This window comes from Rhinichthys klamathensis, unplaced genomic scaffold, assembly GCF_029890125.1.
Source record: "Rhinichthys klamathensis goyatoka isolate OS25496 unplaced genomic scaffold, OSU_Roscu_1.1 h1tg000042l_1, whole genome shotgun sequence".
NCBI lineage: Eukaryota > Metazoa > Chordata > Actinopteri > Cypriniformes > Leuciscidae > Rhinichthys > Rhinichthys klamathensis.
This window is the reverse complement of record NW_026606589.1, coordinates 4,588,857-4,616,472: the sequence shown is the minus strand read 5'-3', so window position 1 is coordinate 4,616,472 and position 27,616 is coordinate 4,588,857. Positions and strand designations below refer to the sequence as shown.

The 27,616-nt window shown below is 37.8% G+C and overlaps 1 protein-coding gene across 9 annotated transcripts in view; it reads left to right on the top strand.

The window, feature by feature from the left end:
- Nucleotides 1-27,616, top strand: part of LOC130082297 (probable E3 ubiquitin-protein ligase HECTD4) — a 134,783-nt gene that overhangs the window by 1,631 nt on the left and 105,536 nt on the right. For 5 of the 9 annotated variants that reach the window (XM_056247147.1, XM_056247149.1, XM_056247148.1 and 2 more), the window contains exons 2-10: nucleotides 5,637-6,235; nucleotides 7,524-7,613; nucleotides 10,696-10,823; nucleotides 12,388-12,496; nucleotides 14,701-14,839; nucleotides 19,411-19,581; nucleotides 22,210-22,402; nucleotides 25,465-25,626; nucleotides 26,029-26,142. In XM_056247147.1, coding sequence (XP_056103122.1) covers nucleotides 5,637-6,235; nucleotides 7,524-7,613; nucleotides 10,696-10,823; nucleotides 12,388-12,496; nucleotides 14,701-14,839; nucleotides 19,411-19,581; nucleotides 22,210-22,402; nucleotides 25,465-25,626; nucleotides 26,029-26,142 — 1,705 coding nt within the window. The remainder of the gene's footprint in view (nucleotides 1-5,636; nucleotides 6,236-7,523; nucleotides 7,614-10,695; nucleotides 10,824-12,387; nucleotides 12,497-14,700; nucleotides 14,840-19,410; nucleotides 19,582-22,209; nucleotides 22,403-25,464; nucleotides 25,627-26,028; nucleotides 26,143-27,616) is intronic. The other 4 variants (XM_056247152.1, XM_056247150.1, XM_056247151.1 and 1 more) reach the window with 1 other exon arrangement.

Genomic DNA, 27,616 nt, shown 5'->3' with positions numbered 1-27,616 from the left:
TACTTTGAAAAATTAAAATGATAAAAATATGTTTAAAATATAATTCGGAAAGTTACATTATTACGTTTTTCTGTATTTTTAGATGTATTGTTTATTCATTTATTTACTCATTTATTAACCTTTTTATTGTAATGAAATTGTTATTTATTTATCTTAATTGTATTATTTATACATTTTTACACACATTTTCTCAACTCGGAGAAAATGGTTGTAAAAATAAGTTACAGAATTTGACGTCATTGCAGTTTTATTCTGATTTATAACGACTGGTCTTTAAAGGGTTCGTTCACTCAAAAATGAAATTTGTGTCATTAATTGCTCGCCCTCATGTCGTTCAAAACCTGTAAGACCTTCGTTCATTTCCGGAACACAAATGAATATTTGATCATGAAATCCGTGAGCTTCCTGGCCCCCCATAGACTGCAATGTTATTACCACTTTCAAGGCACAGAAAGGTAGTAAAGACATTGTTAAAATTAGGGATGCACCAAAATGTAAATTTTGGCTGATATCAATAATTCTTTATATTCGAAAGCCGATAACCAATATATTGGCCGATAAATCTAAATATTTTGTTTTTTTATAATTTGAGAGCTTGATCACAAAAAACAAAAGTCTCACCATTAAAAGCCATGTCCGAAGCACACAATTATAATGTTCTCATTATAATTGTATGTAACCAATATGACAGACTTTGCATGTTGCACTAAACTGTATTTTCATTTTTTTGAAGTGATTACTATCATATTTCAAGCAATTCATAACCATCATGGGAAACAGCACGCATCTGAAGTGTCTCAGCCGAAGGAAATAATCCATTATTTATCTGCTTTAATATATCGGTCAAATTTTCTTATCGGTCTGATAACATTAAAAATTAAATTATATCGTCCGATACCGATATGGTGGCCGATAATGGATATTTTGTGCATTCCTAGTTAAAATAGTCTATGTAACTACAGTGGTTCAACCTTAAAGGGTTAGTTCATCCCAAAATGAAAAGTTTATCAAGCAACGAGAATACTTTTTGTGCGCAAAAAACAAACAAAAATAATGACTTTATTCAACTATTCATTTCCTTCTCTGTTGGCCTCGAGATTTCACGTAATGAAACTGCGCAATGCTTCAAGGTTGTACGTCACACGCAGGCTCACTATTGGCCGACGCTGGGCATGTGTGTGATGCGTGTGACGTACAACCTTGAAGCATTGCGCAGTTTCATTACGTGAAATCTCGAGGCCAACAGAGAAGGAAATGAATAGTTGAATAAAGTTGTTATTTTTGTTTGTTTTTTGCGCACAAAAAGTATTCTCGTTGCTTGATAAACTTAAGATTGAGCCACTGTAGTCACTTGGACTATTTTAACGATGTCTTTAATAACTTTTGGGCCGGCCAGTTTCGATCCCTTAAGAAGCCTATGGAGGAGTGATCCAGCTCTCAGATTTAATCAAAAATATCTTAATTTGTGTTCCGAAGATGAACGAAAGTCTTACAGGGTTGGAACAACATGAGGGTGAGTAATTACTGACAGAATTTTCATTTTGGGGTGAACTATCCCTTTAATGTTACGAAGGGATGAAATGTATCTCTTCCGTGTCAGTCGTCTTTGATTTTATGGCGGCTAGCACCAACGTAGAATAGAACGCAAACTGGGATGCACCTACTGTCAGGGTCCGTCCCAATACCACACTTGCTGTCATTGCACTTGACAACTTGTCTACTAATAACGTATTTGTTGTATTTGGCCCAAGTGTTCAAGTTGCGCACTGCGCTACTTTTGTAAACACGCTTTTTGTCGGGTATGTTTGACCATTGTCTCTTGCATCCTTTGCAGCATCTCTAAAAATTGGGCACTCAAGTTAAAAGACGTTACACTTTTGTAAACCGCACCTGTAGACCGATCGCTTTTTTTCATTCTGCTAACCTGTGTCATTACGTTTTTAACAGCAAAAAGCATTCTGTGTGAACTGGACCTTATACTGTTGTAAATGAAAGTACAGTAGAGGATAGTTTTCACAATTTAATTGACTTTCAATACTTTGCACATTAAAATAATAAAACTTGTAGATTGCTGTTCAGTAGTCCCCATGTAACAGACAGTGTAATTTAATTGTTGTCCTTCTAATTAAGTGATATACACCAATAAACACATCTGAATTCAAAATAACGAAAAATATATAATTTTTTTAGAACTTATTTATGGTATCACAATGTGAAACAAACTGTGTCTTTCTGCTCACTATTTATAGATGATATATTAGGCCTATATGACATTATATAGATCAGTGTTTCTGCAATGGGCCAAATGCCCTTCCACCATTATAACTCGGCAACTTATAAACATTTGTAATTTAGAAGGGGGATTTTCTTGCTTTTTACCCAGCTTAATTTTTTTGTGTTTGTTTGCCTTTTGTGGCACTGAATAGGAAGACTACAAAGCACTCCAATACAGGCCGTGGCCATCTGAGAAACATCTCCAGAATTCCTTTAGATCCATCTGCTTGTTTGTTGCCATCTTGCTGTTTCAGTGTTTGCCATACAATTGCCATTGTGCACTTCCAATCTGTTGTATGCCTTTATTTTGATCACATCCAGCTTGTTGAATGCCAATTTCAAACATTTTCAAAATGTCTGTCTGTTAGTTGATTCTACAAGTAAAATTCTACGGGTAGGGCAACACACAGGTAGCTATAGCGAATCTAATCAGCATACGGCCAAAAGGGGCATTGATGAGTTTGAAGTTTGATGTATGAAAACAATGCAAATTACAAGATTAGAATGGGTGATATAATGTGCAATTTCCCTATATGCAGCATTAACTTTTTCAAGATGTCAGAACACACACAAAGAAAACGTGTTACTGAAAAATGTCTTCACAATGTATCAAATGTTTTTAAAGGGCACATAACACACACAGTTTCTGCCAATCTCATGTTAATCTTGAGTACCTATAGAGTAGGATTGCATCCTTTATATCTCCAAAGAGTCTTTAGTTTTATCAGATTTTTAAAAGACAGATACGCTGTACCGATTCTTTTCGAAAACAGCCGAGCTCCTGGAGGCGTGCTGTGGGCGGAGCTAAAGAGGCACGCACAATACATCATCGCATAATCCCTGGATAACTTTTTATTCACTATACGTCCGTGTTATTTACATTATGCACTTACATGCTGATTGCCAACAAAACACAGACATTTGATGTTATTTACCGCCTGCAATTCCGACTCATGACCGGGATATTTTATCACTGGGACCGCTCCATCTTTCAGTTACAAACGATCTGCAAATCCAGCGTGGAACTGGGGCTTGTTTATAAAACATTTGGCACCGAAATGCCTGATAGAAACAAACACACTTGCACAACTCCATTGCTGCCCCAGAAAAACAAACTGCATCCACTGTTCCCCTAACGGTTGGTTCTTTGGGAAGCTGAACAAGGTTATCTTTCCCTCACAACCAGAAACACACTGTGGTGACATTGATGATCTCATGGTCTAAAGACAAAATGACAGGGCTGCCGACGACCTCCGTAACCCGAACTTGTTACACGTTGATGGGCGTTGCTCTTGCTCTCGCTCTGGTTGATGTGTGCACGTGCTCTTCCAGGAGAAGTGCCCATACATAGAATTCTGCCCTTTTATGACGTCAAAAACTTTCAGAAACTTATACTAATCCTGAAGGAGTGTATTTGGCATACTCCATCATACGTCCAACACATTTTTTGAAACTTTGGCCATGTTGAGCATAAGAATCCAAATCTTTAAAGCTGCAGTAGGGAGTTTTGAGAAAACGTTGACTTAGCCTGAAAATTTGAACAAGCACAACTTACAGGTCCCACCCCCTTGCTCTCTGCTGCGCTACAGCCCTCCCTCCCTCCCTCCCTCCCTCCCTCCCTCCACAGCTCGTCCTCCACAGCGGAGCCCGTCATGAACGCGCAGGCTAGTAAACAGGGCCACCGATAACAGCGGATAAAAAGTTTAAAAAGCACATTCACTAATAGGGACTAAACGTCAACAATATGCTTTACATTGACTATGGCCTGCCCATACTTTGACTTCAAACTTGGTCCTCAAATCATTATGTATTTTGCAATAGCCTACGTGTAACTTTATAACGTTGCACTCTTTCTATAAGTTATAAATAGCTAGTAAGATAACGTTAATATAACGGTAACTAACGTTACAGTATGTAAGTAATTATTCTAGCGATATATAATGCTAGATAAGGTGTGCTAGTACATTATTTCAGCAACATGACAAGCCAGTGAATTAGCAGGTGTCAATTGTTGCTTAGCAGAGTGCGTGACATTTTATCTACATGTTATGCGGCTAGAGTTTTGACACCGAGTCAATGGGCTCTGTGTAATTCTTTCTTTTTCGCTTGTTTATCGTCATCGGTCTTTTTCCTTTTACCTCTTTGTTTTATGAGCAGTTGTCACTCGAGAATTGGCAGTTTAGGTTGTTTCTCCATCATAAGCACAGCTGCAGCCAGCACGCCGGCAATCTTGAGTTTGAACGACGGCTCGCGATGTGCAAGAGAGGGGTGTGATCAGCGGTACACGAGCGTGATTGACCCTGCTAAGACATTCCTCCTGGCTCTGATTGGTTGTTTCTGACCGGGAGCGTGTATTTCTGCAAATGGCAATAGGACCACTGGGAGGAGCCAGAAAAGCTTGATTTTTTTTTCACAGATTATCTGTCTCATATTCTACTGTCAGGACATAATGACAGTTTTAACAAATATGTAAAAAATATTTTTTTCAAAAGTTACCTACAGCAGCTTTAACTGTGAAAATAAGTCAGAATGCATGAAATAGTATTAGACATCCCCTTTAATAAATTGGGAGAAGCATAAATCGTGATCACTATTAATTATGCAGCTCAGTTTTGTGGTGCACATCATTGAAAGATGTCAGATGTTTATCCAGTAACAGCATTTGACTCATTACTTTCAGTGATGTCCATCTTGAAATGAAGAACATGTTGTGTTCTAAAGGTTTTTGAAACTTAAGCTAGTGTCTTTACTAAATGATGGAACCACTAAGCGTCACATTTTACTACTTATACCTGTCAAACACACTGAGCAAATTTACTTTAGGATTTAGTGTAATATCTGGATTAATTGCGCATTTATATTGAATAATTATATAGTTGCCAGAAAGATTTTCAGTATGCCATGGAAGGCTATCCACAACCTAAAAATGAGCAGACTGTCTTATGGAGATGTTTCAGAATATAGATTTTAAATGGGCTAAATTTCTGTCATCATTTACTCACCCTCATTTTGTTCCAAACCTGCATGAATAGCTTTCTTCTGCTGAACACAAAAGAATAATAAATGGGGCCCATCAACTGTTTGGTAAACCATTTTCTTCAAAATATCTTCTTTTATGCTCAGCAGAAGAAATACATTCATACAGGTTTGGAACAACTAGGGTGAGTAAGTGATGACAGAATTTTTGGGTGAACTAACCCTTTAAGTTTTTCCCAAAAAAATGCACAAAAAAGTAAGATACAGTATTTGGGGTCCATTGTGTACCTGGGGTCCAATTATACAGCAGTGAAGCAAGTAACTCATTTTCATTTATCTTTGGCCAAAATAAGCTTCAACAACTATCAAATTCTTTGTCCTTGCAGATCTTGACGTTTGAGACGAAGAACCCAGTGGAGCTGGCCGAGCGCCTGCGAGCAGTCTGTGGAAACCAGAGCAACGCTTACGCAAGACTTTTGGAGTACCGTCTCAATGCATTGCGCGGTCTGTGGGGAGCACAGCGACAGCTGGCCCTAGAGGAGCAGCAGGAGCATGAAGGAGTCATCCCGGGGACCGGCGGAGGGGCCGACGAGGAGGCGCTGGCCCTGCTTAAGCGACAGGGCTTCTTGCAATCTCAACATCACCACCATCCTCACCACCCTCAAATGCCCACCGGCTCTGATCAGGCACCGTTTACCTCACGGGTCGGCCTCCTGTTGGTCTTTCCGCTACTGCAGTCACAAACACGGCACGACCCTGCACTCTGTGGTGTCACCGCCGAAGTCTTGCTCGCGTGTCTGCGTGACTGCCAGCCGCTGAGCCTAGGCAAGGAGCCTGCGGACTGCCTAAATGGCCTGGAGAGGTTGCTTTGCTCCTGGCTGGAGGAGAGGAATGAGCCAGAAGGTCTGGCACAGGCGAGGCTGCTACTTACCCAACAGCAGAGACAGAACGCAGCTGCTGCACTAGTGGCTCTGTCGTGTGCAAGGTGAGCGCAGCACAATGGCTGTACCTTTTTTAGTAGTTTGATAAGGTAAATGTAATTGACGAAGAGTCTTTGCTGGAAGTCTGGTCAAAAGATGGAGTGGATTAAAGGGTTAGTTCACCCAAATATGAAAATTCTGTCATCATTTACTAATACCGAACTCAAAAGAAGATATTTTGAAGAATTATGGTAACCAAACGGTTGTGGGGCAACATTGACTTCCGTAGGATGGGAAAAAAATACATTGGAAGTCAATGGTGCCCCACAACTGTTTGGTTATCATTTAAATGATAATTAAACAAAAATCTTTTATGTTCCACATAACAAAAAAAATCATACATGTTTGGAACGACATGAGGTGAGCAAATGATGACAGAATTTTAATTTTTGGTCGAACTATCCTTTTAAAGCTAAGGCAAGACACTATAGATAGGCACAATCAATGTTGTTTTTTTCATGCACCTTTTGGGCTATTTTGCTTCCATGACATATGTTATTTCAGACTAATGGAAATAAAACATTTAAGTGTTTGTTACACTCCTTCTTTTTGCGTCTGTGGATTTCAGTTACAATACATATCTTTAAAGGCTGAGATTGATTTTCTTTTTCTTTTTTTTTCTCATGCAATGCATCAGAAATCTCCACTTCAGCAGCACTTATCATACACCAAACATTACAGTTCTATTCCTATCTATGTTCTAAAGGTTTTATCAGTGGGGTTTGTTGGTGACATGGTGACTCTTTTTTTTTTTGTGGCTGTTGATGATATTTTCTGATTTATGGAGTGATAAAAAGAGATATCAAAAATACCCTCTGTAAAAATCTTAAACTCTAGTATGTGAACAAAATTAAACTATATCCAGTGTTCTCATTTCTGTTCTGGAAATATATGCACATGCATCATTTGCACATTGAAACTTTTGAATATGTCTGAACACTTGTAATAAAAAACAATTGTCTTTATGTACTGTGATTAATCAACTGGGCACATTATGGTGATTTACGTTAGTTACATTTTTTTGTCTCTCAGCACAATTGCCCCAATTGCTAAGTATGGTTCTCTGGCCCTGTCTCCGAATCAGTCACGAGTTGTAAGCTGAGACACATTGCTCTTTACAATTCGTACTAAAGTGTCTTAGTGCATCTCCTTCGACCACTTTTCATCTGATATGTCTAGGGTAGAGTCTCTCTTGATTTCATCAGTACATACATCTCTGTCTGTCTGTCTGTCAAAAAAAAAAAAAAATGAACAAAAGAAACTCAAAACAATTTCTATTGTGTCTGCTTGCAGGGGCTCCCTCAAAACGTTCATTCATACTGTCCACCTGCTGCAGAAACAGACAGACTTGGGTCAACTTCCAGTGGCTGATGTTCTCTATAGGTGAGATGTGTCATACAATTAATATTTGAAGACAATTGTGTAAAAAAAAAAAAAAAAATTAAATGACTGATTTGATCTTATAATCTGTGTGGATTCATTTATTATACAACCTACATGCTAAAGTGAATAAATGTTTGCGGGAATTTACTGCATTATAAGCGCAAAATTAAAATGATGCCCAATACCCGTATCCCATGCTGAAATTCAAGCCCTGATACACACAGCATTAAACTACTTCTGTTAACTATCAAATAGGGACGCACCGATATGAACATTTTGGCCGATACCGATTACCGATAATTCTTTATATTTGAAAGCCGATGACCAAAATATTGGCCGATAAATCTAAATTAAAATTTGTATATGATTTTTGAGATCCTGATTACGAAAACAAACATCTCACCGTTAAAAGCCATGTCCCAAGCACACAGTTATAATGTTTTCAGTATAATTTTATGTAGCCTATATGACAGACTTGCACTGCACATTAGGGATGTCAATTTTCACAAATTCCCATGATCGATCGTCGTTTAAATTAACGATCAATTAATCGATTAATCGTTAGCCTTAATACTGCAATATGCGTCTGCTGCAGTGCATATGGCCAACAGCATGACAGCGTCTGCAAATGCTGCTCAAACCGCTATGTTCCTCACCAAATTAATGAGAATGGTTTTAATCTAAATAAAGGGCTAGTAGGATTGTAAAATGTTTCGATGTGATTGATAATTAAATTACAGGGCTCGAATTTCGGCGCGGTATTGCGCATAATTCTAATAATTCCCACAGGTCTCCCATTTATAATGCAGGAAATTCCCGCAATCGTAATCCACACAGATTATAAAATCAAATCATAAACAACTATCTTCCAGACGCAATTTCACAAACAGCGTGAGTGTTCAGCGGTGCCGCGTCTTCTATCTCTTCTCTCAAAATGTGTTGTGCAAGGCAAGCATCAAGCGCTGCGGCGATAATACACACTCGCGTTTAGGAGTCGGGACATGACGGAATATTCACTTGCACAATCGGGCCAGCAGTGCATCGTGACTGAAGTTTACCATTTGCACGTCTTTTTAAGTCTTACCAGTTTAAATATTCAAGCGATTTTAAACTAATCAGTGCTCGCACGCTCTCTGAGATTATTTTCTATGCGCACATTCATAGAGAATCCGCCTCAAAAACAGCTGGCCAGTAACAAAAGTTATTTTTCGCGGATTATATTGCTTTAACACGCAAAATTGTGTCAATTTCGGTCTTCGTGAGTATACTCTAAACATAGTCGGTTTTGTCTTTTAATAAGCATAAAACGCATGCCAGTATAATGAACACAGGATCCGTGCACTAGCTCATTAATTTAGTTGTCAAAACAACAAAATATAGCTTTAAGTTAAAGGAATCAGGATTAATAGCCTATATATATTTAATTTATTCAGGACTAAAATACTACCCAGTGTTATTTTCCATTTGATTACTTTATTCAGTTTCTGTAGGCCTATATGAAGTTAGACTCATTGAAAAACTTTTCTCTTTATTTGTCTTTATTTGTATCTTTATTCTATTGTATTTATTTGTGCTACTTTTTTCAATTTAATTAAACAATTTAAATCAAGCTTCCTTGTGTTGTGTAAACTCTTAACAACAATATTACCCCATTGTAAAAATGCAATGAGCGCAAACATTTAGGCAAGATAAATGTAATTTTTGTTTGGAAAAAATGCCCCCCGCCCTTCTCCTCCTCAAAAAAAAAATCCCCCCCGATTTCCCCCCCATTTTCCAAAACGAAATTCAGGCCCTGAATTAAATTAAATATTTAATAATCAAATATAACGACTAATACAACGTGTCACCAGCGCCGCCTCAGATGCGCTTGTCAGAATGTGTGACTTGTGGACGCGTGCTCTTCCTGGAACAACGCACTTAAAACGGCAACTAAACCCAATGAATTCACACCGATTTAATAAAATAGTGTTCTCATGTTATGTAATATGACAGTCCCTTAATCCTCGTTATTAGTCGTGCATTCTGCTTGAGCGGCGCGCGCTGAATGAATAACTTAACCGTTGAGCACTTTGCTAGCACGTTATTTAACTCAAAGAAACGCATCCTATGAGATTAATCAGATATATACAAAATAAACATAATATTACAAATTATATCTGCACAAAATGACGTGAATGCACAAGTGAACTTGAACTAAGTTACGTGCCATTCAGAATGACTCATGTTGTGGACGCGCTCTTCCTGGAACAACGCGACACGGCAACTAAACCCAAAGAATTCACAATGTTTTATTACAATATTGTTCTCTTTATAATGTTATATAATATGACAGTCCCAATAGTCGTTATTAGTCGTGCATTGCCATTTGAGCTGCGCGCGCTAAAGATCACGCTGCGTCAATTCTTAACCAAATGCATCCAATATGAGATAAATCAGATATAGATAGGCACACACAAAATAAACTATTACAACTTACATTTGCACAAAACAAAAGGCAGCGAATGCACACGCAAACTTATAGTCATGATGAAGGTGTAAAATAGTCCCAAACATAACTCCGGCGCGCTCGCTTACATGTTTCGCGGTTGAGCAGCACGCACGCGCATGAACCTGCTTAATCGATGATCGATAAGGTTTATCGATTAAACGTGTTATCGACAATTAATCGATCATCGATTAATCGTTGACATCCCTACTGCACATGTTGCATGTTAACCGTATTATCCTTTTTTGAAGGGATTCCAATCATATTTCAAGCAATTCAAAACCCTCATGGCAAACAGCGTGCATCTGAAGTGTCTCAGCTGAAGGAAATAATCCATTATTTATTGGCTTTAATATAAATTTCAAATTTTCTTATTAGGCCGATAACATTAAAAATGAACACATATCGGCCGATACCATTATGTTGGCGATATATTGTGCATCCCTACTCTCAAATTACATATTCAACTGCGGTGGGAATTATTATTCACCAATTAATGCATCAATTCAGCATATTAGGATAACTCTCTGAGACTTTTCACAAATGTAACCCGTATAGGATTAAAAGAGTTTTAAACTTTAATTCACTCAATTGCAGACTGCTGCTTCTTGAGGGAGGTCCAGGCTCACCCTCCTGTTTGCTAGGGGGGAAACACAGTGTGTCGTGGGGCTTCGAGGACATGTTGCCCACTCCAGAGAGCAGCGTCACTGGTCCAGAGAGTAAAGGTGTGTCTATGATGGCTGGCAAATGTTTCTACATGCATAAAGAAAGATTGTTGTAACAGCAAAGTTGAAAGCATACAATTCTGCTTGGGAATTAATATAATATTTTTTTTATTGGTCTGTCAACCTCAACACTTTGAACAAAATGACACAAAACACAACATTTAAGAGATTTCTTTTCAGTTTCAAAATGCTACATGCAGTATATCAGTACAACACGCTAATCCCTGCTCTTTTGCAACTCAGCGTTGCTGTCTTTTGCCTCTTCATAGTGACCTATGATTTCTTTGGTGTTGAAAATGCAAATGGAATCACAGAAATCCATTGCCAAAAATTGATTTTACTATATAACGCGGAACGTCTCGGAATTGTTTGGATGAATAAATCAAAAGTAGAGTTGTATACTTCGGGTGCTTTTACACTGGGCACGTTTGCTGCAGTCCGAGCGCGATTGTTCCCAGCGCTCCCCGCAGCGCTGGTCTGGTTTCACACTCAACCTGATTCTCTCAAACCCAGGTGAATTTGCGCATCTTACATCATCACGAACGGGCATGCCGCATGATAGAAAACAGGTCAATATATATATATTTTTTTATTAATTTGGTGCTATTATGCGCAGCAGAGTAAACAACACTTGGGTTTACTGTGTGTGTTTTGCATGAAGGTGGATTTCTGCTGCTTGCAAACGGATTCTTTGTAAAAAAGAGGAGACCACGGATTGCCATCCATTTGCTACCCTGATTACACTCGCTATGTTGTCCGTGTTGCTTTGTGAAAATTTTTTAATTTTCATGCGAACTGTGCCACATTTCAAACTAAATTACCAGTGTGAAAGCACCCTTAATCAAATGGTGACATTACTGTCTGTGAATATTAAAGTCTGCTATTGAAATCTGAAGTCCGCTTGTCCCAGTTTGGCCTACTACACAAAATCAAGCACGTGTGACTCTCATGGTGTCTTCAGCGTCTGCTGTCTCACTATATGAGGACATGAACACATGATCTTCATGTGTCACCTTAGCATTTTACCATTCCATTTGAGAACTATCGTCAGATAAACACAGATACTCTATAGTCTTCACTACAACCCGTTGTTTAACTTAAAAAATAAATATGGCAAAAATATATAGTAGAATTTGCTTCTCTAATCAATAATAATAATAAAAATACACTTTATTAAAACATAACTTTTTTCAAAGAATATCACACAATGTTTTTTTTTCTACATTTTACTTTCAAAAGTAAATCTCAATTTGTGCAGCACTTTGTTTGACCAAAAATTCAAGGAATTGTTTAAATTAAAATTTTAAGTTTAAATCAAAATGTAAAGTTATATCGATTTGATTACCACCTTTTTTCATAGGGCATTTGAAAATTATGAAATTGTTAAAGTTTTATTAATTAAACTGATTAGACATCCTTTGTAATTATTAAAATTCGATCAAAGTATTAAAATGGAATCCGTAAATATTTAAATGGAAAACACAGAATTTAGGAAACTATCGAATTGAATTTGTGAAAAATTCAAACGAATTTCATCAGGCCCTAAAACATCTTTTTCTCTCAGACACAGACCTGGGACGCAGCCTGGCTACAGATGGTTTCTATCTCTACACAACAAACTCTTTTGGAAAGGGCTTAAGCAAGCTGGGCTCAGGGCAGCATGGGACGCTGAGGTAACTCTAAAACTACATAACTAGCACTTAACAACCTAGCCTGCTTTTCTGTTTGTACCAGTAACCTCCAGGCTACTATTGTGCTCTTTCTACAGCTCTTGCTTTGTCCTGCTGTCTTTCTCATTTCTGCTCTGTGAGCAACTACATTTGTTGGACTTTTGAAATGTTGCTGTGTCAATGACCTTTGTTTCATTCCTCTCATAAATGTCAACTACTTGCACTTCCTCAGTCTCATGAAGAAACGTCTTGGACACGTCAACCAAAATGTAAAAAATAAGAAATCCCATTTTGCATAAAGAATTTTTTACATAATGGCGGAAACTGGGGATGTTTTTAATTGTAACGCCAGTTTAACCACTTCTTTTATTTGCAGGGTTAAAATCACTATCATACATGAACACCATCCTTCTGAACTCACAGTGGAAGTTGTTAGTTTCTGTGTAAAGATATAGTTTATTAGGATTTTTAGAGGATAAAAACTATTCTAATGTATCTGAATTCTAATTTGATTTGCGATCAGATTAATTCATGATGAATGGCAACTTGTGTATCATCTGAAACAACAGATTCTCTTGTTTAATTTGATATATTATAAGTTGTATAAGTTAAGTAATTAGAAGCTTAATGGTGTCTAAAGCCGCGGTCACGCTAGACTTAAGGCTGATTTATACTTCTGCGTCGGACCTACGCCGTAACCCGGGTTCTAGCAGACCAATCACGGCGCTTGCGGTTCGCTTAGAATTGAAACGTTGTTACATTTTTGGAGAGTTGCACGTCAGGGTGAGGGTTTCGCCGAATGGTACGTGTCCATTTAAAAGCATATATTTCAGCTGTGGTGAAAATCAAGTTTTTAATGTTGTTGATATGTCTATGTGGTGTGTAATATTGATCAGGTATTCTGGCGCATCATTTATAACCATTGCGTACGCACATAACAGGCCCTGAAAGAGCCGTACGCCACTTCCGACGTATAAGTTGAGATTTCTCAAAAACAAATTGTGCACCTGCACGCAAACTCTGACCCAGACGTACGAACGTTTTGGAGACGGAGCAGTTTGGCGACACCGATGGTGAGCTGGAGTTAAATGGCTTTTTGGTAACTTTTAGACAGAAAATTACACATACAGCAAGATAATACAAATATAATTTCACTCTAGCCTATCACTTGAAGCAAACATCCATCCCCTCTTAAAGGGCCGTTTAGTGAAGCTGACTGCACTGCCGTAGCATATATACCGAGCTGTACCATTGCAGTGGAAAAGCGCCATAACGGCAGATGAAGGAAAAACAGTAAATCTTCAGTCCTAATTCATGTTTCAGTCCTAATCACAAATATAGTGCATGTCCACAATAACAGTTTAAATAAATAAAGAATGATTTAAACTGTTTTACATCTGATATACACATTTAGATTAAATATGTCATTCTTATTAATGGAGTTAAGCACTTAAATTACATGAAATCATTACTGAGAAGTTACAAAAAAAATTATATTCTAATAAATAGAAATATTTATTGTGGATGCAATGCTTTTGAACACTTTTCCTGTGGCATGCTGTGTTTTAATGTTTTAACTACAGCAAGGATTGCTTAGCGCATGATAATAGCAGATTTTCTGAGAAAATATTTTCTCGCAATTAATGATTGAGAAAAACTTTCTCTGAAATGTATTTTATACTATTTGATTTATTTAGCCAAAAACAAGGCAAGGATAGGCTACTAAATGATTTTTAGCAATTTAATGTGATGGCACATCCGTATCTCATATTTTCCTGATGTCTTGTACCGTTAAACATGGTATCATGTGGATGAATATGCATATGCAAATGATATGCAGATGAGGATATGCATTGTAAAACTAGGCGTTGTAAGCTCCATAATGGTTATTTTGGGGTGGAGACGCATGTGCGCACAATCTTACGCTGACTGGGATTTATGAAGGGAATTTGCACAGGTTATGGCGTACACATGGTTTTATAAGTCTGAATATTTTTTGCCGTTACACGCCATTTTTTGCTTTCAGGCGCATGTACACTTTTAGTAAGGATCTTACGCACAGTTTTATAAATGAGACCCCTGAGCTGGTGTGATTGAGTGGAGGCATATTTGCATATTCATGGCTCCGTGTTTACTAATTGAAACAAGGGTGTAGAGTTACATTCAAGACTTTAAAAGCTAAAACTTTTTTTTGGCCTTCCTCACAGGGGTTTTGTTTATTGTCGGAATGAGGAAATGGAAGCAGGGTGGGTGGCGCACAGTAGTGGCTTTTTGCTCCACCGTCCTGCCTCTTTTGACACAAAACCTCATCAGCTGTGCCAGGTCATCGACCCCTTCACACTGCAGGTACGACCTCTCCATCGCAAATGATCATCCTTCACATTGCACTTTCAAATTTACATCGGAAGTATTACAAGCAGGGCCTAAAACATTTTTTTTTTGTTTTGTCACACCTGCCAATGGCTGAAATTTACCAGCCAAAAAATATAATTTTACCAGCCATGACACAAAAAGCAGGTAGTTATGGTGCAAAAGTTTAGATGCCAGTGAAAATTCACATTCCTCTATTTCGATTTGATACCACAGCTAAAACTACTAGCTTAACTAATATAAATTGAATAGCCTAGACAAGTAGAGGTGTTAGTGAGGCCAGCAGGGGGTGCTCACCCTGTGGTCTGTGTGGGTCCTAACGCCCCAGTATAGTAATGGGGACACTATACTGTGAATTGAGCACCGTCCTTCGGATGAGACATTAAACCGAGGTCCTGACTCTCTGTGGTCACAAAAAATCCCACTCACATGCTCTCCTTTCTCTGTTCTGTGTAACTCTCCTGTTCGAACTCGTTCATCAAAATGAACAAATCTTTTTCCGAGTCAATTCGTTCATTTCGGTCGTTAAATGAATCAAATGACTCGAAAAAAGATTTGTTCATTTTGATGAACGAGTTCGAACAGGAGAGTCACACAGAACAGAGAAAGGCGAGCATGTGAGCTTATAAAACTTAAACGTTGTTATTTATTTTTAAAATGAGCGATCGTTTCGCATGATAAGACCCTTATTCATCGTCTGGTGTCGTTTAAAGACATTTTAAGCTGCATCTGAAACTGTTATTAACTGTATTTTGGACCTTGGACCGTACGGTTCCCATTTAAGTCCATTATATGGAGAAAAATCCTGGAATGTTTTCATCAAAAACCGTAATTTCTTTTCGACTGAGGAAAGAAAGACATAGGCGTCTTGGATGACATGGGGGTGAGTAAATTATCAGCAAAAGTTTTTTCAAAAGTGAACTACTCCTTTAATACTGATGATTTTGGCATACAGCTCATGAAAACCCAAAATTCCTGTCTCAAAAAATTAGCATATTTCATCCGACCAATAAAAGAAGTGTTTTTAATACAAAAAAAAAAGTCAACCTTCAAATAATTGTTCAGTTATGCACTCAATAGTCAATACTTGGTCGGGAATCCTTTTGCAGAAATGACTGCTTCAATGCGGCGTGGCATGGAGGCAATCGGCCTGTGGCACTGCTGAGGTGTTATGGAGGCCCAGGATGCTTCGATAGCGGCCTTAAGCTCATCCAGAGTGTTGGGTCTTGCGTCTCTCAACTTTCTCTTCACAATATCCCACAGATTCTCTATGGGGTTCAGGTCAGGAGAGTTGGCAGGCCAATTGAGCACAGTAATACCATGGTCAGTAAACCATTTACCAGTGGTTTTGGCACTGTGAGCAGGTGCCAGGTCGTGCTGAAAAATGAAATCTTCATCTCCATAAAGCTTTTCAGCAGATGGAAGCATGAAGTGCTCCAAAATCTCCTGATAGCTAGCTGCATTGACCCTGCCCTTGATAAAACACAGTGCACCAACACCAGCAGCTGACATGGCACCCCAGACCATCACTGACTGTGGGTACTTGACACTGGACTTCAGGCATTTTGGCATTTCCTTCTCCCCAGTCTTCCTCCAGACTCTGGCACCTTGATTTCCGAATGACATGCAAAACTGAGCAACAGTCCAGTGCTGCTTCTCTGTAGCCCAGGTCAGGCGCTTCTGCCACTGTTTCTGGTTCAAAAGTGGCTTGACCTGGGGAATGCGGCACCTGTAGCCCATTTCCTGCACACGCCTGTGCACGGTGGCTCTGGATGTTTCTACTCCAGACTCAGTCCACTGCTTCCGCAGGTCCCCCAAGGTCTGGAATCGGCCCTTCTCCACAATCTTCCTCAGGGTCCGGTCACCTCTTCTCGTTGTGCAGCGTTTTTTGCCACACTTTTTCCTTCCCACAGACTTCCCACTGAGGTGCCTTGATACAGCACTCTGGGAACAGCCTATTTGTTCAGAAATTTCTTTCTGTCTTACCCTCTTGCTTAAGGGTGTCAATGATGGCCTTCTGGACAGCAGTCAGGGCGGCAGTCTTACTCATGATTGCGGTTTTGAGTAATTAGTTAATTAGTTGATTCAGATGATTAGGTTAATAGCTCGTTTAGAGACCCTTTTCATGATATGCTAATTTTTTGAGACAGGAATTTTGGGTTTTCATGAGCTGTATGCCAAAACATCAGTATTAAAACAATAAAAGACCTGAAATATTTCAGTTGGTGTGCAATGAATCTAAAATATATGAAAGTTTAATTTTTATCATTACATTATGGAAAATAATTAACTTTATCACAATATGCTAATTTTTTGAGAAGGACCTGTATATATACCAATTGGCTTCATCACTCGGTCTCCTCTCCACCAGTAAGCTGTTGTGTGGTGTGCGTTCTGGCGCAATATGGCTGCCGTCGCATCATCCAGGTGGATGCTGCACATTGGTGGTGGTTGAGGAGATCCCCCCTTCTATGTGAAGCGCTTTGAGTGTCCAGAAAAGCGCTATATAAATGTGATGAATTATAGTCTGCATGTCCTTTTTTTAAAGTTCAAGAGCAGTGATGTTTTTTTCTTTGTCCTTTGTTGTTCACTTTCAAACAAATTCCCTTTCGCGTGTTCCAGCGCTTGAATATTTTTTGGAAAAGCTGAAACTTTCGTGATCAAGCACTGACCCGTCAACTGTACAGAGCGTTGTTAACATTTGTTCACGTTCATGTTGTCACAACATTGCATTGTTAGAATTAAACAAATTGTTACTGGCGACTGACACCGTTTCATAGACTCGCCAACACCGATTTTTACTCGCATTTGGCACTTGGCAAGTGTTCATTTTAGGCCCTGGTTACAAGTATTACAAGTATGAGTGCTTTGAGTATGTATTCTGATATTTCTAATCAGAATTGTTAGTAGGCGTCTAATTTCTATGTATGTTGTAAAATGAAAGTTGTATCAGCTGTGGACATTATTGTCATATTACTGATGCAATATGAATTTTGGAATATGACTCCTCTTGATTTTTCATCATTTATTGCAAAAGAAAATGCTGAATGTCAACTGTAAGTTAGACTTTCACAACATACGTCAATTCGTTATTATAGCTAATGCCTGACAATTTCATTGGTGTATATATCAACAAAACATTTTGACTAATTATTTTGCCTTTTGTTTGGAGGCTTGTTATGACTTAGACAGGCAGTTTTGGAGTTCCAAATGGTGGAAATTCGGCTCACATCCCCTATGTGTACCACGTTTTGTAACATTTAGTTGTCAATTATTCCCAAAAAATGTCAATGCATGTCAATATTATTATCTTTTAAAAAATCTATAATTATATTTATATATGACATGTTTTGGTTCCCTAATTGAATCATATCAAATGTGTAATATTTTCAATAAATCTATGATAAGTTCTTGTATATAGATGTTATTCGATCTGCGTCATCAATGTTTGTGGCGGCCATATTGTTGACATAGAAACCACGGCAACTGTCAGTCTGTCAATTGACAAGCGAGGCAGCGTTGGAATTATCCATGGTATTATCACTGTATTTTTTTTAAAACAGCGTGATGGTGTGTTGTGTAATACACTGCTGTTCTAACAACAGCAATAAGAACCCCGGAGTTAGTTTTTATGATTGCGATAAGTTACCGACTGTCAGAAAACGTGAAGGGAAGGAGACCGAGTTGAGCCAGCGCAGGAGAGGCTAGCTAGGATAAATAGGCTAAACGTTCAGCCAACTCCCCACAGAAAAGTCTGTTCCCATCATTTTACCACAGGTTTCACACATAATCCGTGTGCAATGCGTGTGCAGTATACGGTACAGAAGCAGGACGCGCTATAGTGCTTTATATGCTGCGTTTGCAGTGCGGAACTGATCCGCGGCTGTACCACAAACACCGGTACTCACTATTTTTATTTTAACACATAGCTGCTACTCACTATTTCAACAACGTAAGCCGATTATTCCATGCATTACTTCTATATATTAAGTTGCTCAAGCAAGTGGTCAAATATGTAACCATGTACTTATATTAAAATCGCAAACATTTTAAATGAAAACTTAAAATTGACAAAAACAACCGACTCTCATGCCTTTTCTTTTGCATTTACATTTTAATACAACAAATCTTGCATGTCACAAAGAACTTGTTTTTCCACCTCCACGAATGAAACGAGTGTCTTTCATTATGTTGCCTTGTTGAGGTACATTGTTTGTATACGGATACTGTATGAACGAGATCGTTATAAATATCCGGATAAGTTACGGCTGGCAAAGTGGCAATAAGGACGGATCTTTACTTAAGCTTGATTGGTGTGGACCCACATCAAATAATAGCATTATCTTCTCTTGATACCGACGAGATGAAGCCAGGCTACTGCTCCCCTCAACTCAAATCTGCGCGCGGCTAGGGGCAGCAGGACCGATGTCATGTCAACAATATGGCCGCGGTTAGCTACTTCCGGTGTTTGCGAATAAGGTCTATTAACTTCACCCTTTCAAATGCTTTATTTGTGGATGCTTCTAATTCTCCTTTCTCTATTGAAGGTTTCTCAAGTAGTAGCAATGCCCCATCATCATTTCCCAGTGGGCAGCTGCCTGACCACCCTGCGTCTGTGTTCTGATGGTACCTACCTCTACTGGGTTTGGTCACCTGTCAGCATCAATGAGAAAACACAAAAAGGCCACTCTGTCTTCATGGATGTCTTCCAGCTAACGGTATTAACTTGAGAATGTGTCAAGATTTTTCCTGTGTCAAAAATGGTCTTCGTTGGTGGCGGGCAAACGCGGTCATTCACACACAGTACAATGTGAACTGCGAGCCAAGTACTGTCAATAAATCCAAAACCAATGCAAAGAAACATTTTATAATATTAACATATCCTATTTATTAATGAAATAAAAATAATCACTGTCAGGATGGATCATAAAACAAAGTGCTTAGAACTATTTTATATTTAAAATTCAGTAAGTGACTTATTTGAAAAGTTGGTAACACTTTAGTTTAGGGTCCAATTCTCACTATTAACTAGTTGCTTATTAGCATGCATATTACTAGGAGATTGGCTGTTTATTGGTTCTTATAACGCACTTATTAATGCCTTATTCTGCATGACCATATTCTACATCCCTTAATGTTTTGGTCACGCCCCCCTTTAAACCTTTAAAAAGAAAATCTGGCTATATATATATATATATATATATATATATATATATATATATATATATATATATATATATATATATATAAATGGAAAGATTTTTGGTAACGCTTCCTTTTACAGTCCTGTTACCCCATGTACATACTATGTACTTATTATAGTAATTACAATTACTGGGTAATAACTAGGTACTAACCCTGAACCTACCCCTAAACCTACTCCTAACCCATGTACTTACAGTGTACTTGCCTAAAAAGTACTGGCTAATATAAGGTAAGTACACGTAAGTACTGTACTGTAAAAGCAAGCGTTATCAGATTTTTTACATTGAAAACGTGCAGTGAAAAACAGGAATAGTTTCACTTCATGTCATTGCATTATATAATAGTAAGAGAGAATAATAGACTAATATATAATAGACTTTTAATTTAAATAAACAAAAACATTTAAATAGTTAAGTGATATTTTGGATGAACACTATATAAAAGCGCCAATACATACAGCTTTTGACAGCTCCTCACAAGCTCAGCTTCTTGTTGGTCTTCTCACCACCGGAACGTGCACAGCAGCGGAGTGGCGCTTTCACAATAGCAGCTTGTGGTTCAGTCCGCTGAAGAGGTGCTTTTCTATGGGGAGCAACTTTTATGTTGGGCTTGTTCCAACGGTCTGAAGAAGAACGATTCAGTGTAATTGCCGTTTGTTGCCGCTTTATAAAGGCAGAGTGCTAACCGCTATTCACGCACTTGAACGTCGTAGTAACGTAACGGCTGTTTTTTTTGTTTTTTTTCTGCTGATCTCCCGCATGGTTATCACTGTCAATCGGAATCAATCATGCATTTAATTATGGTTGTCAATCCAGAAACTTGAAAAATATATATTATATACAGAAAGCAAGCAAAGATCGCTGCCATTATGAAGCTGTCAATTACAGCCCGAGGTACACGCACACAAAGCTGCACTCTTGTGAGAACTCCCCTTATAATCAATGAAGCTGTGCAATGAATCTCTTATTAACATTGCGTTTATACTTTGTTGGTTATAATGAAAGGATTCGTGAGCATGCAGAGCTCACGCTGAAGAAAAACTCTGCCATTTTGAGCGGTGTTGAGCAGATTCTGACTAACTTAAACACATCTGATTGGCCGTTGCATTCACACGCTCAACAGATATGTCTGTGATTGGCTACAAAGTTCAATGCTGCAAAAACACATTGTAAATAGAAACCTTTGACTCTCTTCATAGAGCTTACACAAACACAGGAGCGTTTTAAAGCAGCTAGCTGTCAGTGGGTATCAGTACTGTAAAACTGCAGGTAACGTTAAATGAATGGCAAGACAAAGATTAATTTTGGTGGCCATCAAAATATTTTTAATGCAGGAAAAACCCTCTGTCTATGTGAAGATTTTTGTAATATCAGACTTGTTATTTCATTATGTTCTCAGTGGAGTTTTGTAGTTGCATTTACAAAAGTTTTTTTTATTGCATGCATTGACTGGTAACCCTTGTGAAAAAGAAGTACATCTCAGCAGACTTTTAAATATCACTTATGGAAAAAATGTAGGCCTACTTTACATTCAGTTCACACTTAAGTATATATATTTTTAATGTTTTTGGACACTTAAGTACATAATTAATTTTCATGTAATTGCAATTAACATTTAAATCAATTAGTCAAACTTTACAGTGTTTTTTTTTACCCAAATAAGTAGGACTTGTATGTCATGTATTTAAAAATTGCATGCATGAAAAATAGTTGTAATTATATATATGTAAAGAAGTTGCATTTCAGTACATATCAAATATATGAACTTTTAAATGTAATATAGAAAAATGCATTAGTTAAAATTATAATCAAGTACTTGTGAAAAGCTTGTAAAAGCGTAATGATTTAAAATGTACTTTAATGTAAAACTTTTAATTTGACATTATTACAAAGTGCACTTTTAAGTGTACTTAAGTGTGTTAAAAAATAGTCATGAAAGTGTAAAGTACACTTAAGTGGCCTTTAATGTTTTTAATATTTATTTTCTGCAAGCTTAGTTATTTTAATTATATACTATAATTATATTACTTCAATACAATTAAGTACACTTCTTTTTCACATGGGAATTATTATAAATGAAGCAACTAAGAAGTCTTCCCTGAACCCTCACTTCACGAGCTCCCATTATCTGTTTTTTTGCAGACTGAGTCTGGTCTGTGTGTGGCCAGCCCTATACAAGATCGGGTAATCCTGTCGCGAAAGGAAGGCGAGTCATCTAAGTGTTTGAATGAGCTGCTCCTGAGCCGCATGTCTCGCTTCCGTGCTTCCCACTCCTCCACACTGGCTGCCCTCACCGGCTCTGCCATCACCAACCCCGTCAAAGAGGAGCAGTCGGGTAATACTGCTGTATGTTGTTTGTGCCTCGGCTGTTCCCAAGCGACAACTTTTTTGGCTTGGATACAATGAAGTGCACTTCATTGTATTAAGTGTGCACTTGTAGTGTATTTCAAGTCTTAAAAGTATAGTATTACAAAACTGTACTTGCAGATAATATAATATTAATTCAATAAACGAGAGTACCCTCTTATGGCTCTTTCTTAAAGGGATAGTTCACCCAAAAGTGAAAATTCTGTCACCATTTACTCACCCTCATGTTGTTCCAAACCCGTAAGACTTTCGTTCATCTTCGGAACACAAATTAAGATTTTTTTTTTAATGAAATCTGACAGATTTCTGTCCCTCCATTGACAGTCCACACAACTACCGCTTTGACGCTTCAAAGCATTCATAAAGAGATCTTAAATCTAATTCATATGAATTGAGCGCTTTAGTCCAAATTTTCTGAAGAGACTTGATCGCTTTATATGATGAGCAGATTGAATTTAGGCTTCTATTCACATACCGTAATTCCTCAAATAAAGACCGGTATTCAAATAAACGCCGGGCCTCTGATAGTGGCCGGGGGCGTGGTCAACGCGGACAAATAAAGGCCGGTCTCAAATTAAGGCCGGGGAAAAAATAGTGTGAATAGGTACACTTTAAATGAGTGTACACTCAAAGACGGACGCGCTCAGCGCTTGTCATATATCACAACTATTCAGTGTTTTTAACCACATGTTTATTTTAGGTTTCAGACATTTAAATAGATATGATTTATAGCAAAACAATAAATGTATAGTTTGTAAAATACACAATGGTGTCTATGGAAGCAGCAATAACAATCCATTCAAATATATTTGGCGACGTGTTTTATTCATATCAGATACACAGTGTGTAAGTAACTATAAAGTTTACTCTATTCTTCTCCCAGTTCACCGGCCACTTACTTTCATGTATTTCGGGAGAAACTGAAGAATTCACGCGCTGTAACTTAACAAATACAACAGGAATCTCCGAACTGCGGTGCCCATCTCACGTTACAGATCAAGATCATTTATAAAGGGTTTTAAACGACAAAACAAACTCACTTACACGGATTTGAGAGTCAGAATAGAAGATAGTTGATGACATGGTAAGCAAGTTTGTTAATATTTAGAAATAAAAGCGCTACATCTGTCATACAGCGCTATTTTGGCTGTGGTGAACACGTGCCAAGCATGACGCGTCACCATGGAAACTTGGCTGGCGGGCGGGCGGGGATCGCAAATTAGAAATAAAGGCCTGCCTCTAATAAAAGCCTGCTTCAAATAAAAGCCGGCTACCATCTGCAGTTCAGGTAAATAAAGGCCCCGGCCTTTATTTGAGGAATTACGGTATAAACATTGATCAGCGGAAAATGTTTAAGCGTCAAAGTGGTAGTTGTGTAGATTGTCAATGGAGGGACAGAAATCTCTCAAATTTCATTAAAAATGTCTTCATTTATGTTCCGAAGATGAACGAAACTCTTACGGGTTTGGAGCGACATGAGGGTGAGTAAATGATGATAGAAGTTTCATTTTTAGGTGAACTACCGTAACCCTTTAACACGCTTAAGAACACTGATTAAAAGTGTAAAGAAGTACACTAATTTTGATGTGTTGACTAACATACTAAAGCACAGTAAAGTACTTGATTATAATTTTAATTCTAGTGTGTTGTTCAATATTACATTGAAAGTTGATATATTACATATGTACTAAATTGCAACTTCATAATTAATTGCAAATATATTTAAATGTATGACATACAATTTTCAATAGAAATCCATACATAAGTCGTGACAACTTCAAGATGTTTGGAAAGCATACCTGGTGCTGTATTAAAGGCATGGTTAGTACGGCCATGAAAAACCTTGAAAAGTCATGGAATTTAAAAAGGGTTGGAAAAGTTTTGAAAAAATAAATAATCCAGAAAGTCATTGAAATTTGTTTCACAAATAGCTGTATAATAGAATATATGTTTAAAGGTACAATATGCAGGATTTTTGCAGTAAAATATCCAAAAACCACTAGGCCAATGTTATATATTTTGTTTAGTTGATTACTAATGTTTCCAACTATTTGTAAATCGTGAGAAAATTGCGATTTTAGAGACGCGAGTGTTGCATGTTACTTTATTAGACAGGTGAGTAAATGTACATAAAACTAATCAATGTTATGTAGTGCAACATGATAAAAAGTTAGAATATGATCTGTATGTTATTCTCTAATGTTAATCTAGCTTAGTCTCATACAGCCAACAAACAACCTAACTAACAACATTCCACCCACAAATGCCGTTTAGTGTGATAGTGTAACTGTTAGAGCAAGTGAAACAGCGCTGCGTTACCTCAAGTTTAATTCGTCTGATAAACTGACCTGTGTGAGTATTAATTCAGCACTTGCGTGTAGTTCGGTAGAATGAAATGTCGTTTATATCCGCATTGCGTGTGGCGCTGGTATACGTCTAGCAGTCGCGCCCTGCTTCATGTTAAAAACATCAATGTATTCACTCATCCATAAAAGATCCATCAGCTTGACGACAAGATCCATAATTCTGCTTAATGCTGAATATATGTCATTAATATACGCCTTTGTTATTGTAAAAGGTTAGCATCCCCTGGTGGCGAAAAATCCTGCATATTGTACCTTTAATTGATAATTTGGGATAAACAAATGTCGCCTCACAGCAAGAAGGTGCCCGGTTCCAGCCCCGGATGAGCCAGGAGTCCTTTCTGTGTGGAGTTTGCATGTTCTCCTCGTGTCAGCAGCATGGGTGTCCTCTGGGTGCTTTGGTTTAGATTAGATGGATTGGACATATTGACATATTGGCTGTCGGAGTGTGTGTATGAGTCGGAAGGGTATCCGGCGTAAAACCTGTGCCAAATCTAATCTGTGTGTGGATAATTCTGATGAAAGCGGACCCCGCAAAAGCAGAACTAATGCTAGAAAAATATATATTGGATAAACTAATTGATAATACCTTTCGTATTTCTTCAATATCGTATAACTCGCAGTGTTGATCTTGGTCTCTTGTTTTGTTTGTTTTTTCTTGTCCCAGTAGTCAACACAAGTTGTGGCTTGTCTATAAAAACACTGAGGAAGACACCGATGTACGTGTGTGGAACGTACCTAGTGATGCTGGCACCCACTCCAGGTGTAGCTGGGAGCTCTGCCACCCGCTCACTGTTTGGTGGCGCCAGTGGCCTTTCTTCCCTTAAGAGTAAGTCATCATCTCTTATTCTGAGGGGAAAGATCTTTATACCCTAATCAAACATTTTAACATAATCACTATCATGGATAGTGTCCGAATAGTGATTTATCATTTAACGTTATCTATTTTTGCCGCCTCATTTATGCCACTGTTACCTAACATATGTAAATCAAACATATAACAATTAAAGGGATAGTTCACCCTAAAATGAAAAATCTTTTATCATCTATTTCACCCTCATTTTGTTCCAAACCCATATGACTTTACTTACTTCTGTGGAACAAATATGAAAATCATTTAGTAAACTCTTGTTAAAAAGCAACCAAGAGTGTCAGCGAAAAAGTACTTTTATTTGACATTCTCAAAGTCGTAACTTTTTTTTTTTTGCCAATCCATTGTGTTTTTTCCTAGTCTTGGCATCTAGTTTGGTGTTTAACCTGGCTGATGGTCAGTTTAGCAATCGTGCAGACCTCGTAGATGCTCCAGGAAGTTCTCTGGGTCGTGGGGCTCAGGTTGCAGGACTGGGTAAGAATCAGACATTTCCACACATCAAGGCCCTTTCACACTAAACTCAATGCATAGATCAAAACAAATCTCAGACAGAATATGCATTGGGCTTAAGGAATTGCAATACATTGTTGTTGACTATGTTCTTACTCCTTAAATAAAATTAAACCTAGCACATACGCACATTTAAAATGTTCAGTCTTTCCCTTTTGGAAAATGGACCAATGGAGCGCTCCCATTGTTCTACTTCACAGATTTTCAACCCGCTTTGTATTGTTACAATGTAGTACATGTAAATTACCAATGTTTACTCGTTCTCCATGTAACCTGGACTGAGAAATGTAAGTTTATTTGTGAGCAAAAGTCCGCCGGATGATGCAGAACAGCTTTTTCTCTGTATTTATGATTCTTAGCAGCCTTTAGCCACAGGCTAGTTCCTTCACTGGAAACTGAAAGTAACCCACTCCTGCTAAACGTTTACTCTTTAAACTTTTACTTAAACTTTCCTGCACCTGAGAACAATACAAGTCCACACCATTATGACTAAAAGTCTGCTAAGAAGTGTTTCCTACTAAAGCAAGGTGGATTTGACTCTGGTCAAGCGTATCCATAGCAGAATGGTGGGAGTGGCCTTGGATGGCAACATGCCCAGTGAATTATGGGTGTTGAAGTTTTCCTACCTATTTGGCAAAAGGGAAGTCAACAGCCTTTTTTGCTCTGTTTTCTCTAGTAAGGTAGAACCTATTTATTTTTACCTTTCTACTTCATAGCCAGCCAAGTTTTATTGAAAGCCCATTTTGCCAGCGATAAAGTACCTCTTTAAATAGTAGATGTTTAAAAACTTCTATACAATTTTCAGCTTATTTAAAACAGAATTAACAGATTTGTTCAAACATGCATTAAATAATTAAGACACCAATAACAGGTTAAATAAAATAAAAAGATATTTAACAATATATTTACAATTTTAGTGATATGCTCTTCTCTAAAGTTCTTTTTTGTAGCTAACTAACAGGCTGTGGGCATTAAATGACTTTCCTGAGATAAATGTAACGTCATGGTCACAAGCTGTTATTTTGACCTATTTCTGCGGTTGAAACACTGGTTGGGTGATTACATGAGAGAGGTGCATTTCAATAGGTTGTACTGTATCTTTCAACATACCTTCTGATGTTCAGTCATGTGTTGTTGTTGTTGTTGTTGTTTTGTTTCAATTTTACACCACATTTAAGAGAAAAAAACAACACTGACAAACAAAACAATATTTAAAAATATATATATATATTCACTGCAACATTGACATCATTTGAAAGTAGAATTTCTTTTATCAAAATCAACAGAAAAGTCTAAGTTTTGAGCATGTGTTTTTTGTGACTAATTCTGATGGAGCACATCATATCAATGTTGTTATTTTTAACTAAAACTATTACAAATATTTTTTGTTAATTGAAATAAAGCTGAAATAAAATAATATTAAATGAATACCTTAAAT